The sequence below is a fragment of the Phalacrocorax carbo genome, chromosome Z, assembly GCF_963921805.1.
Source record: "Phalacrocorax carbo chromosome Z, bPhaCar2.1, whole genome shotgun sequence".
In the NCBI taxonomy this organism is placed as follows: Eukaryota; Metazoa; Chordata; class Aves; order Suliformes; family Phalacrocoracidae; genus Phalacrocorax; species Phalacrocorax carbo.
The window spans coordinates 1814264-1826975 of NC_087548.1; the positions used below are offsets into that span (position 1 = coordinate 1814264).

The 12712-nt window shown below is 41.5% G+C and overlaps 1 protein-coding gene across 2 annotated transcripts; it reads right to left on the reverse strand.

Moving 5' to 3' along the window:
• Positions 1 to 31: 31 nt before the first annotated feature.
• On the reverse strand, positions 32 to 12662 carry CZH18orf54 (chromosome Z C18orf54 homolog). Of its 2 annotated transcripts, none has more exons than XM_064437970.1 (8): positions 12580 to 12662; positions 11098 to 11427; positions 8740 to 9516; positions 7084 to 7234; positions 6182 to 6290; positions 3151 to 3279; positions 1538 to 1611; positions 32 to 605 (listed from the first exon to the last, which is right to left on the reverse strand). In XM_064437970.1, the coding sequence occupies exons 2-8, from the start codon at positions 11375 to 11377 to the stop codon at positions 488 to 490; spliced, it is 1638 nt and encodes a 545-aa protein (XP_064294040.1). In that variant the 5' UTR covers positions 11378 to 11427; positions 12580 to 12662; the 3' UTR covers positions 32 to 487. The 2 variants fall into 2 exon arrangements, with proteins under 2 accessions (XP_064294040.1, XP_064294041.1); XM_064437971.1 differs by lacking the exon at positions 12580 to 12662 and adding an exon at positions 12495 to 12579.
• Positions 12663 to 12712: the final 50 nt, after the last annotated feature.

Here is a 12712-nt window from a genome sequence, read left to right on the forward strand (position 1 = left end):
GTGAAAGGGGGACAATTCAAAAAAGACTTCAGACACTTTTTGATACAATATATTTGGTACGTTTGTGGTCGGGGAACGAGGAGCACACAATTACATCAGCTCAAGTCCTGTTAGGAAGAACAACACTGAAAATATTATGTAATTAGAGTCTTACTAAACCTTACTGCTTAACTTTAGACATGATATCGAGCTCCCCCTGCTTCTAACAGGCCCTGTACGGAAGCGATGACTAGAACTGGCCAAATCATTTAGTTATATCGTTTAAAAAGTGGTCTTTCTTGCCACATATTGTTAGACCCTACTGGAAGCACTAATACTCAATTAAGCTTTGAAGTAATTAACGAAGAGAACAAATATGTACAAGAAATACCAAATACAACACTTTTGAGAACTTGCGCCCGTTCAGCCTTCAAAAAAATTTTCACCAGTGGTCAGGCTGACAGAGTATTTAAACAATGCAATATTAAAATATTCTTAAATATCAGCTTCACAGATTATTCTTTTCTTCTTGTTTATCTCCTTCATGATCATCGGTCTGCTCTTGTTGGTTACTCGGTTGGTTATCTTCAACGAGACTTTTAACACGAGACAAATGGTGTAAAGCCCTAGATTAGGAAAAAATGAACAGTTTAACAGTTTATATATTACTTACATTTAACACAAAACTATGTTGATTTCTCACAAACAGCTTAACAGTTTGAAAGGTATTATATATAGTTTACATCTCTAACTGTTCCACTTATTCTGTTTTAGATATCATAAAATACACTAATATGTTTTTTTAAAAGACTTTTTGGACCTGAAATATAAATTTCAATATAAAATTTAAATTGTATGTTTGAATTTTAAAAATTCACCTCAGAAAACAACCCCTCAAATGCAGGTGCTCACACAAATACACAGTTTCTATTAATTTATTACAGAAAGGGAATTTAACATAGCATGTTAAACACCGCAAAACATCACGTTATGAAATAGTATATGGACACTGAAAGTTACTCTATTTTAATTTTATTTTTTATTCAATCTGTTAAATTAAAAAATCTTTTCGTTTTACATTACTGTATAAAACTATACTGCAACACCAAGTTTTGCTGAAACATGTGTTCTACATAATAAACCCATTTTTCGTCCTGCCTTTTCTCAAGTGTATTATTTAGTCACTTACAAAGCTGGACTCTGCTGACTTCACTAATGAAATCTGTTTTCTAGCAATTCTTTTCTCCCATGTAGTGCAAAAAGGAAAATATTTTGTCCCGTATTACAAACTTCTCCAAGTCTGATTATTTTTAAGTCCATCTCTGTGTAGCAGTAATTGATACAGATGAAATACAACTGTTTATTTGCAGATCACATCTCTGCAACCATTCACCTGAAATTTCTCTGCTCCATGAACTGCCATGTTTTTAATTATTCACTCCTGGCTTATTCTTAACAAAAGTTTTCAGATCACATGATGACTCTCTCAGCTAATTTATCATTCCTTTTCTGCACTTTCTGAAAACAGTGAAAAGTCAGAAAATCGATGGTCACTTACTTCTGAATTGAATTAGTAAGAGGGATTATCTCACTGTCACACAGTTTTAATTCAGCCTCTGCTTTTTCAGAAAGCTTAAAAACAAGCAAAAAAACAAAAAAAAGGTTAACTGAGAGAAGGAGAAGTCTGAATATGACAGAAAACATGGAATTTTTATAGCACATTGCATTGGAAAGCATTGCCAACAAGTTTATAGCATCATAAAGCAGTTCAGGTTGGGAGGGACCTCAGGAGGCAGCCTCCTGCTCAAAGCAAAGGCAGCTACGAGCTTTCAGCAGGCTGCCCGGGGCTGTACCCAGTCAAATCCTGAAAACTGTCGATGGAGACTCCACAACCTCCCTTGACCAACTTGTTCCAGTGCTTGGCTGTCTTCAGGGTAAAAAAGTTTCTCCCAATGTCCAGCGTGAACTTCCTGTTTCAATTTACGCCCATTTCTCATCCTTCCACTCCGCACCGTGAAGACCCTGGCTCCATCTTCTTGGTACCCTCCATAGGTGCAGGAGGAATTCTCTTAGGTCCCCCCCAAAACTACCTCTTCTCCAGCCTGAACAAGCCCAGTTCTCTCTGCTCCACCCTATAAACCAGTGCTGTAGCCCCCAACCACCTAGGTACCCCTCCACCAGCTTACTGATGCCCCTCCTGAGGTGAGGGGCCTAAATCTGGAGGCAGCATTAGAGATGCAGTCTAATAAGTGCTGGAGGATACAGAGGGATGCTCAGTTTCTCTTGATCCACTGACTGTGTGTCGCTCAGGCCCTGCTCTTCCTCCATTGCTGCCAGGGCACACAGATGGCTCACGTTCACCTTGTACCTACCAAGGCCTCTCAACAGAGCAGCTCCCCAGGCAGGCAGTCCCCAGCCTGTATTGCTGCCAGCATCTCTTCCCTCCCAGGTGCAAGGCCTTGTATCTGCCCCTGTTGAATTTCACAAGGTTCCTGTTGGCCCATTCCCCCAGCCTGCCTTATCCAGATGTATATATATGGAGCATTTTATTTGCTGCAGAGTGTAGGACACAGGGTTTAAGAACTGCATGCAAGCAACATTACTAAAAAGGTAAAAAGAGATAACAAAGTCTATGAAATCATTCTGAAGAGCCACAAAATACCAACTCACTGATGCCAAAGGAGGCAACGATAGAGCATTTGAAAACATCTGGCTTTTAAAAACCTTGGTACATGCCCCTGAAAGCCTAGAATTAACAGGGATGTTATCAGAGGACAGCTTCTCTAGGACACAGCTCTTGCCAGAGCAGCAGAGGAGAGCACAGCCTGCTCTCTTCGGGCAGGATTGGTTGAAACGTCGCCATCTCCTGGCTACAAGTGCTGCTTTGTGCAGCACTGCCGAGGCCACTGTGGAGGTACTGCCCTGCCGCACAGCGACCCTGCAAACAGCAGCACAGAGCCTCGGGTTTGCCACAGCAGCGACAAGACACACGGGTTTTAGGGCACAGCAGTCGAGCATATGCTCCTGACGCAAACTGGATCGGACCTGCCGGCAGCGCTCTTTCAAAGATGATCAGAAACCAAGTCTATAAAAGGGCTAATAATTTTTCTCAGACGTGAACACAGCACATCGCTTCCTTACATCATATCTTGCCAAAATTAGATCACTCACTTCTTCAAACTCTTCTTTTTGCTCAGCAGTTTCATTCTGGCTTAAACTTCCCTGAATTGCTTGAAGTTTAAACAACATTAGCTTCAAAGTTTCAAGGGGCCTGTGATGATGACCTCCAGAAGGATGTTCCTAAATGAAAACCCAAAGAATTTGTTGATCTTGCAGTGTACTGCAGTGCATATAAAACAAAGTAAAAGAAAAACTTCTGAAGTTTCCCTGAAATACGTTAAAGGCTAATTTCTATGAGTGTTTTCCCTCTATCCTTTAAAGGTCTATTTATAAATTGTCCATGTATGATGTTACACTGGTTCGTCTTCATTCGTGCTACCATATGGTCAGTGAAATCACAGTAAATACATCCATTACGAGGAGGACGTGAAGCAACACAGAAAGGCCTCAGCCCTGGCTTGCGTAAAATAATTCAACATTATTCAGAATAAAAAGAATATTAAGACTGTCAGTCCTTGTAATGCTCTGACAGCAGTGCTGTAACACATTTGAACATTTCATAACTGACAGAGCGAGTAAGGTTCCTTAACAGTAAACAGATTTATTCATATAATTAGCACCTATATGATATAAAAAAAGTAAATTAACTCAAAGTGACAAAAATTTGTGGATAATCTAGAAATACTTATGTCTAGAAATGTCTGATGAACTAGCAGAGCCAAGAGGATGGGGAGCATGGAGGAGAAAACAGTGAAGCACCATTCAGACAGAATAATTTGAATTACTCATGCACATCGCTAGGTTCCGTGCCGATTAACTCCTTAGGGAAAAAGAAGTGTGTGTCACAGTGGAAGAACTTAAAGGGTAATGCTCCGTTTACTATACCATGGGAAAACAATCTTACCGCAGTTAAGATTCACAAACAATAGGGCAGAAAGTAAAGGAAACAGAATCGTAGGATCATTAAGGTTGGAAAGACTTCTAGGATCATCAACCCAACCATCTACACGCCTTTCAAATACCCCCAGGGACGGTGACTCCCCCACCTCTCTGGGCAGCCTGTGCCAGGGCCTGACCGCTCTGGCAGGGAAGACATTTCCCCTCATCTCCAACCTAAACCTCCCCCGGCGCAGCTTGAGGCCGTTCCCTCTCGTCCTGTCCCTGGTGACTTGGGAGCAGAGACCAGCCCCCCCCTCACTCCAGCCCCTCTCAGGCAGCTGCAGAGAGCGAGAAGGGCTCCCCTCAGCCCCCTCTTCTCCAGGCTAAACCCCCCCAGCCCCCCCAGCCGCCCCCCAGCACACTTGTGCTCCAGACCCTGCCCCAGCCCCGCTGCCCTTCTCTGGACACGCTCCAGCCCCTCCAGGCCCTTCTTGTCCTGAGGGGCCCAAACCTGAGCCCAGCATTCGAGGTGGGGCCTCCCCAGGGCCGAGCACAGGGGCCCCATCCCTGCCCGGCTCCTGCTGGCCACCCCAGCGCTGACACAAGCCCGGGGGCTGGTGGCCTCCTTGGCCACCCGGGCACTGCTGGCTCATGCCCAGCCGGCTGTCAGCCAGCACCCCCAGGGCCTTCTCCGCCGGGCACTTCCCAGCCCCTCGGCCCCAGGCCTGGGGCGTTGCCTGGGGTTGGTGCGACCCAAGGGCAGGACCCGGCCCTTGGCCTTCTTAAACCTCACAAAACTGGTCTTGGCCCATCGATCCAGCCTGTCCAGGCCCCTCTGCAGAGCCTTCCCACCCTCAAACAGATCAACACTCCCACCCAGCTTGGTGTTGTCTGCAAACTCACTGACGGTGCCCTCGATCCCCTCATCCAGATCATTAATAAGGATATTACACAAGACTGGCCCCAGCACTGAGCCCTGAGGAACCCTGCTCGTGACTGGCCACCAACTGGATTTAGCTCCATTGACCAGAACTCCCTGGGCTCAGCCATCCAGCCGGTGTTTTTACCCAGTGAAAAGTACCCCTGTCCACGCCATGAGCATAAACTAATAGTAAGCCTTTCAACTGGAATACCAGGCTCGGTGATCATCTCCCTAGCTGAGAAAAAGATAAATCACAGAATCCCACATCAGAAGTGACCTCAGGGATCATCTGGTCCAACCTTTCTAGGAAGGGCCCAGCCTAGACAAGATGGCCCAGCACCCTGTCCAGCCGACTCTTGAAGGTGCCCAACGTGGCCGAGCCAACCCCTTCCCTGGGGAGATTATTCCAACGGTGACTGTCCTCACTGTGAAAAATTTCCCTCTGGTGTCCCATCGGAATCTCCCCAAGAGCAACTTGTGTCCATCCCCCTTGTCCTCTCCATGTGACTCTGTGTAAAAAGGGAGTCTCCGTCTTCTTTGTAGCTGCCCCTTAAGTCCTGGTACATGGGGATGAGATCCCCTCTGAGCCTCCTTTTCTCAAGGCTGAACTAACCCAGCCCTCCCAGCCTGTCCTCGTATGGCAGCTTCCCAGTCCTCTGATCATCCTGGTGGCCCTTCTCTGGACCCCTTCCAGCCTGGCCACATCTTTTTTAAAGGGTTCCTATAATCAAAATCAAAGACTAAACAATATTAAGACTGCCAAAAAGGTGATTAATATGTAAGAATGGGGATAAAACAATGAATAATCAAAGGATTAAAATAAAAATTAATTCCATTATTCAATTCCAGTGCAACAGCATAAATAAGTAGTATATTACTTAACTTACCTCTTGAACTTGGCTCATACCTAACAGTACATCAGCCAGGCTATGAAATTAGTAGTATTTATTCCATTAATAACAAAAAAATTTATTCCTTTACTTGAGGCAGGAAAATTATTATTTAAACAAAGCACGGAGTGTAAAAGTCATGCTTTGCTTAGTAATAGTTTTTTATAGCTAGATGCTTTCTTAATCCTAATTGTGACCAAGGGTTATATTATAGGATTAATAACTGTATGAATTCATCATGCTCAAATATGGCTAAGCTACTGCAGCTAGACTTTCGACTTTTTTATATATATATATATGAAAAACCAATTTACAGCTATTCCCCCTCCTAATATTTACCAGCCCTGCATATTTTGGGCACTCTCAGAAATAAATACTCAATTTTACTGACCTTATTTTTGTCATTTAAACAGTCTTCCAAGAACTTATGTATGATATCTGCCTTGGGGAACTGTAGAGCATTCTCCATGTCCTCAAAGCACACGGGCACCGGTGGTTTGCTAAACCAACATTAAACATGCAATGAAGAATAATAAGAGGTTTATAAACTAAAATAATTGCTTTAGGATATAGTCGTTATGATGAAACAAGATATACTGCATCAATGCAGCGCCAAGTGGGCACTGAGTAGTCCTGACTACTCAGCACTTTGGTACCATTTCTATTATCATCTGCAGGAATGAGACATCTGCGGTTTGAGACTTTTACTCACCTGTTAAATATTGCTAAAATTAACCAATAATTCAAAATCTTCAAGGGTAAAGGGAAACTGGCAGACGACACCCAGAACCACATACACCCAGCCTCTTCATTAAAACTGTAGGGAACTCTAGTATTAATTTTTATTATTCTTTCATCCTGTGAAATAACCTTTCAGTTCTGGAACAACTGAAATTTCACTCCCAAGACTGCTCCGAGACTTCCCAAGACAACAATGCCTTTTTTTTTTTTTTAATTAACTTGTTTTTCATAAACTATAAAATCTGTCAATTTAAGTTCCATTAAATAATTTATCTCTTGAAATATATATCATTGATATACAAAGTTATGTAAGAAGTATTATTAAAAGGCAAAAATAAGTAATATTGCTAGTGCTCTTTGCAAGCCGATGACAAAGGAAAGCCTTGCGCCAGCATCCTCACCTTGAAATTTAGCACTATGCAAGAAATCTAACAGTAAATCCTTTCTTTATGTACATGCCACATCACCATTACTTACAATCTATACACAAAAGCAATTAAGTACATTATGCATTTTCAGGAATGAATTATTCCAAAAGATATTTTAACTTACAAAGCCCCTGGAGCTTTTTCCCATGATCTTTCTGCTCCTAGTATGTCTGTTGTAGAAGGACTGCCATCATTTTCCAGAGTATTTGACAAGTCTTCAGTTGAACTCTCCAGACCTCTGTCAGCCTTCAAGGTAAGTAGCTCAAGCTGGTCTTCTAAAAAAGGGAAAAACCAAACAAGGACACCAGGGACCCAACTCTCTTCAAGGGCATTATTTCCACATTACTTTTAATTTTATGTAATACTCAAAGAAAATTACTGCACACAAATTGGCACTGGAAATATTTTACAGAAAGTACAGCCCCAGTACAACTCCTTTGGTTATTTTGGTATGGCAGTATGGCATGCAAATCATCAGGACCAAATGGGATCTGCAAGGTTCCAGCCAGGAGAAAATTTGAAGTAGCCAAGCGTTCCTTTTCCTAACTTAAGAATGAGTATCATATGCAGCAATCAAGATTATTTGATGCTTTTAATCTGCTTTCATGCTACAGAAAATATAATTAATATTAATCCACACTACAATGTTAAATATTACTTATTAATACCATAAGTTCTTAGGTTAGTTTTTGTATTACTTTGACCAGGTTTTCCTAATAGCTGCTTTTACAGACACCTGGGAGAGAAGCCACGCTAGACATGCAAATCACATACACAATCACATACAGGATTCACATTTAAAAATAGGTTGAGATAAGCACTCAAAGCAACAGGCACCTTCTCATACCTTTTTTTTTGTACATAGCCTGTTCATGATTGGCAAAATTTTGTGTGTAAAAAAAGATATAACCCTGTATTTAAAGTTCATCATGCACACACATTGGAAAGGTATTTCCAGACATTTGTTTATGCAGCATTTTGACACTTAATTCACAACATAAACAACATTTTAACTTAGTTTTTATACATAACCTCTTGGAAAAAGGGAGAGATCAGTATTTGCTTTGCATAACAAAGGAAAATATTTTTCTTTTTAAATGAATAAACTTAAACCTGAAGCTAATTAACACTTCGAAACGTTAATCTCTCATATCAAAGCAAATCTTGCATATATTTCAAAGATGGTGCTTCATCATGGGAGGACCCCCCTGCTTCTGAGGAGCGGTGGCCTGCTGCAGAGACGAGCTACACGAGAGATTCCCAAGGAACGTCTTTACACAAGCTGAAGGCACTGGATCACCTAAGTATATGGGTTACAATTATCTCCTGCTGACTGTGTAAAGCAGGGAAAAAGGCTGCAGGGTACATGGTATTTCTTACCAATTTGACAGGTTCATTTACACTATGTTTAGGAATCTCCCCCTCCCCCTCCCCAGGTTACACGTCATGTAATTTAATGCTTGAAGTTCTATTAAAACATTCATGGAATTACTGTCATCTTGCAGTAAGGTACTAAATATGCCACCATAATAAATACTTTGCTGTAAAATGAATGCTTAAATATTGATTTATATATTAAAACTTACAGTATAAAAGATGTTTAACTTAGCCAACTGCTAGTAAGTGCTTTGAGTCATTTGCCAAAGATGGACACAGATAAACTCCTGTACGGTGCAGTCAGACCAACGTGGCCAGAGAGTGTTTGTTTAAAAAACTGTACATGTCTCTATACACATACCCTCAAAGTTAAAAAAAAACAAATTATATGAAATATAGTTACCTCTGAATGGCTTTTTGGTGTGTCTTGAGAACGAGTTATCAGACAGGAAGCCTGCATCTGGACTGTCATAGTTGTAACTTTCTCCTATTTTGTTACCACCTCTCAGATCCAGGCAACTGTTTTGTTCAGACAAGTTACAACTGCCTTTATCTACAGGGTGTCCTTTTTTTGGGCTCTCAAAAGTTTGTGAAGAGGAAGCTTTGCCTCGTATATTAAACTTTTGACCATCACTTTCTTCAGTTGAATCAGAGAAAAGGTTGTAAGTCTTAAGCCAGGCTGGGTAGTGAAAATTGGGAATACTACTTATCCCTGATACACTTAAGTCAGACTTCTGACTGGTAAGCCACCTCGGATAGTTCTTAACAGGAAAAGTATTAAAGTCCTCTTCAAAAGACAAGGGTCTCAAACTTCCTTTAGAGGAGACGGAAGTATACCTATCAGATGTATACACACTGCGCTTCTTTCTGCTGAAGTCTTTGTGGGGATTCTGGTGAGCAACAGCTTTCCCATTCTCCTGGAGCCTGAAACAGGTTTCAGTATCAAGTGATGATGTTTGATAAGGGCAGAGAGATGTTTTAAGTGACCACCTGTTCCACTCACTGCTTTGATGCCTTGATTTAAAAGGACTACGCTGGACAAAAGGCAGCGATCCATCCGCTGGAAATGCCAACAGATCATCTGTTGCAAGACTAATCAAGTCTGGGTCACACTCCGTCTGCCTTCTACAGGGCGAAGCAAGAGAACCCAATTCTGTGTGCTGATTAAACTCATCTGATGCTGAAAAACAAAGACATTTTACATGAAACGCTAAATTCAAGCATACTAAAATGATACATTTGTAAGATCTAACATTAAGTAATGATGTAAAGCTAAAGTATATTCTTTACCTTGTAGATCCATCCTTAGTATTTCAGTCCTAGTAGTGACGCTTCCTCCAACAGTAATGTTAGGGAAGACTTTCCCCATGTTGAAGTTGGGCACATTTACGAGAGGAGAAGATGGCTAAAAGCGATAGCTTACAAGGCAAGTAGACAGATAATGGGCCTATAGATCTGTCTTGTGATTCTACAGAAACTTACATGCCGTACAAGATTTGACTTGGCACGTTTTCAGGAAAGAGTTATAGCATTAAATATTTTTTTTAACTGAAACTATGAAGCACTTTGATTCACAAAAATAGGTTTTCCTCAGTACCTGGAAGTTATTTTTTCTCACTTTCACTGCGATATCAGTAAGTGAAATCTACATATTACAGGCCATTATAACATACAAAACATACATGCAGACTAGCTGATACATGAATGGAGCTAACAAGACTTCTACAAAGAACAGCAACAGAGAAATTCCAGAGTAAAATATAAGCAGATGACATCTTTCATAGATCAGTTTCTCATCTTTAGTGATAATCAGAATGCTTATTTTTATTTGCGAAATCAGTTGAACTTAAGTAGAAGATGGCTTGTATTAGAAAAATATAAGCCAAAAGCTAAACACAGCTAAAAACCCACTGTCTTGGTAAAAGAAAGAAATGAAAGGCTAGAGGAAGGTTCTAGGCTACAGTGAGGAAAAAAAGCCCTGAATAATACAATATGCTCCCATAACTGCCCATGCCAATGCAACCCAGGCAAGCATCCTTTTTCAGGTACAAAGTTTGCCTGTACTTAGGACTTTGTTTTTTTGAATGTAATGGACAAGGCATCTGCAGTATAGATTAGCTCAAGCAGTTATCTACTTTAGTTCTTCTCATAAAAATTCATATAACTGATTAAGTATTTATTTATTCAAGCTAACTAATAATGACAAAAGCCAGTTCAAACCCATATACAATTACCCTGTTGGGTTTGACTTCAGATGTGAAGTACATTCCATAAAAATCAATGTATAAGGGGCAAATTTTGTTGCCAGACAAAGCAGCGTTTAAGGCAACTCCTTCAATTAACTAGATTTGGATGTTACTTACTCTGGAAAGGAAACATTTCTTTCAAGACTCTGGTTTAAGCAACAATTTACACTGTCTTTGGCATATATTCACATATAGAAAATACAATTTCTGTTCCATACTCCGTGATTTATTTTTGCATCTGTGTGCATGGTAATGAATTCTCCCCAAGCCACCAAGCACTTGCAAAAAAAGCATTACAGAGAATGACAAATATTGCTAGCCATGACCAAGCATCATTTACCATACCAGAAAGACTTGCAAGGAGCTGTGCAGGGAATATTCCTTCAACAAAACACACCTGGTGTGAGACAAGGAGTTGCAATAGCAGTGGCAATTTAAAAAAAACCCAAACAAACCCCCCAAAAAGAACAACAAACACCAAAACTTATTTAAAGATATATTTGCAGAAGACATACCATGGGTTTTTTTGGCACGGTGCTTTGAAAACTTGACTTGTTTGGGAGTGCTTTGACATATGCAGATTTTTCCAGTGCTTATTTCTGAAGATGTGAGACTTAGATCAAAATCTTCAATGTAAGCCTCCAGAGCCTCAGATGCAGAGCTGTAAAGCTTGTCCTTGTAGCGAATCAAACCATCTGAGCATGGATTATTGCTGTCAGTGCCGTAGCTTCTTAAGAGAGAAGATATTGTTGAATCAGGAGAGCAGATACTGCTTTCTTTTATTGAGCTTGTCATGGTTTTTATCCAGCCTTCTATTAGAATCTTCACTCATCTTTTTAATCAATCTAAATGGAAAAAGAAACAAAACCAAGTGATCATCTGTGCTGAAATGTCTTCTCACAAACCGTAACGTATCTAGGATTTTTTAACTTTTGTTATGTAATTTTATTATTTTCCTGAAAATTACTATTTAGCTATTCAACTTGATGCTTTTCAAATAAGTTTGTCATATATATGTACTAACCCTAGAAAATCAAGAGGCAGAAAATAAAGGCTCTGGAAAATAAAGATAACAATAGGCAAAACTTCTTACATATTGAAAGTTTAGTAGGGGGAAAAAAATAGCAAGACAGCAAGAAATCTAGCTCCTTGCTAGTTCTAGAGGAACCTCAGTGTTCTGCTTTTGCAAGAACGGGATTCCGTCTAAGAACTGCTAACATTTGTTGCCAAATATAAAATTCAGCAGAGACACACAGAAGTACCATAACTTTTGAACATGGACGAAAGCAGAAGTAAAAGTAGCTTAGAGAGTATGAAAAACTGAACAACTCAATGTAAGAGGAATAGGAAGCCATTACCCTTGCAGATATTTTTACACGACCAGCATGGGTACACACAGCAAAAGGATTTTACAAGCAACATGGCAGTGCTTAGAATCAGCCTATCAACGCAATCTAAGCTGCCTTTGTAATCCTACAAATTGGCTTGTTCCAAATGCTGTAATCGGGATGGTAAGGTCACTGAGAGAAAACTAGCAGTTTGATTCATGGCTGGAGGTAAAACACCACTTGAAAAATCTGTTGAGGTGTTAAGGGAACAGGTGCTGTAACAGGGCACAAAGATTAACAACTGCGTTATACCCAATATCGCACACGTACAAGGCTCACCATGTAACAGCAGCCTAAGGGTTTATATGAAAAAGGCACAGTGGGGACCAGACCTCCCAAAACCGACGCGGTTTTCCACAGAACAGGCGAGGACCCGCGCTAGGCACCAGCCCGAGCGCAGCACAGCCGGCACAGGGACCTCCCAGGCGCCGAGCCCCCCACAGCACCCCCGGGAGAAGCCAGGCGGGCGTCCCCGGCCCCTTTTTCCCTCACAAGAAGCGGTCAGCGCGGGGGAGAAGAAGCACCTAACGCAGCACGGCCCCTCCACAACGCCACAGGAGTGCACAACCCCTCGACCCCAGCCCTGCCCGGAGCCCCAGCCGTCCGCACCACACAAATGCTGCCCCTCCAGGTTTTACCGCGCAGGGGTTTTGAAGGGACCACACCCCTTCGCAAAATGGCGGCGCGCAGGCGCAGTGGCGGCCGCGCGGCACGACGGGAATTGTAGTCGAAGCCGGGGAGG

Coding starts and splice junctions, on each gene's coding strand:
- CZH18orf54 (XM_064437970.1), bottom strand. CDS start 11,377: ATGACAAGCTCAATAAAAGAAAGCAGTATCTGCTCTCCTGATTCAACA. Junction 9,517..11,097: donor CCGTGCCAAAAAAACCCATG/GTATGTCTTCTG, acceptor TTTGTTTTTCAG/CATCAGATGAGTTTAATCAG. Junction 7,235..8,739: donor CACCAAAAAGCCATTCAGAG/GTAACTATATTT, acceptor TCCCTTTTTTAG/AAGACCAGCTTGAGCTACTT.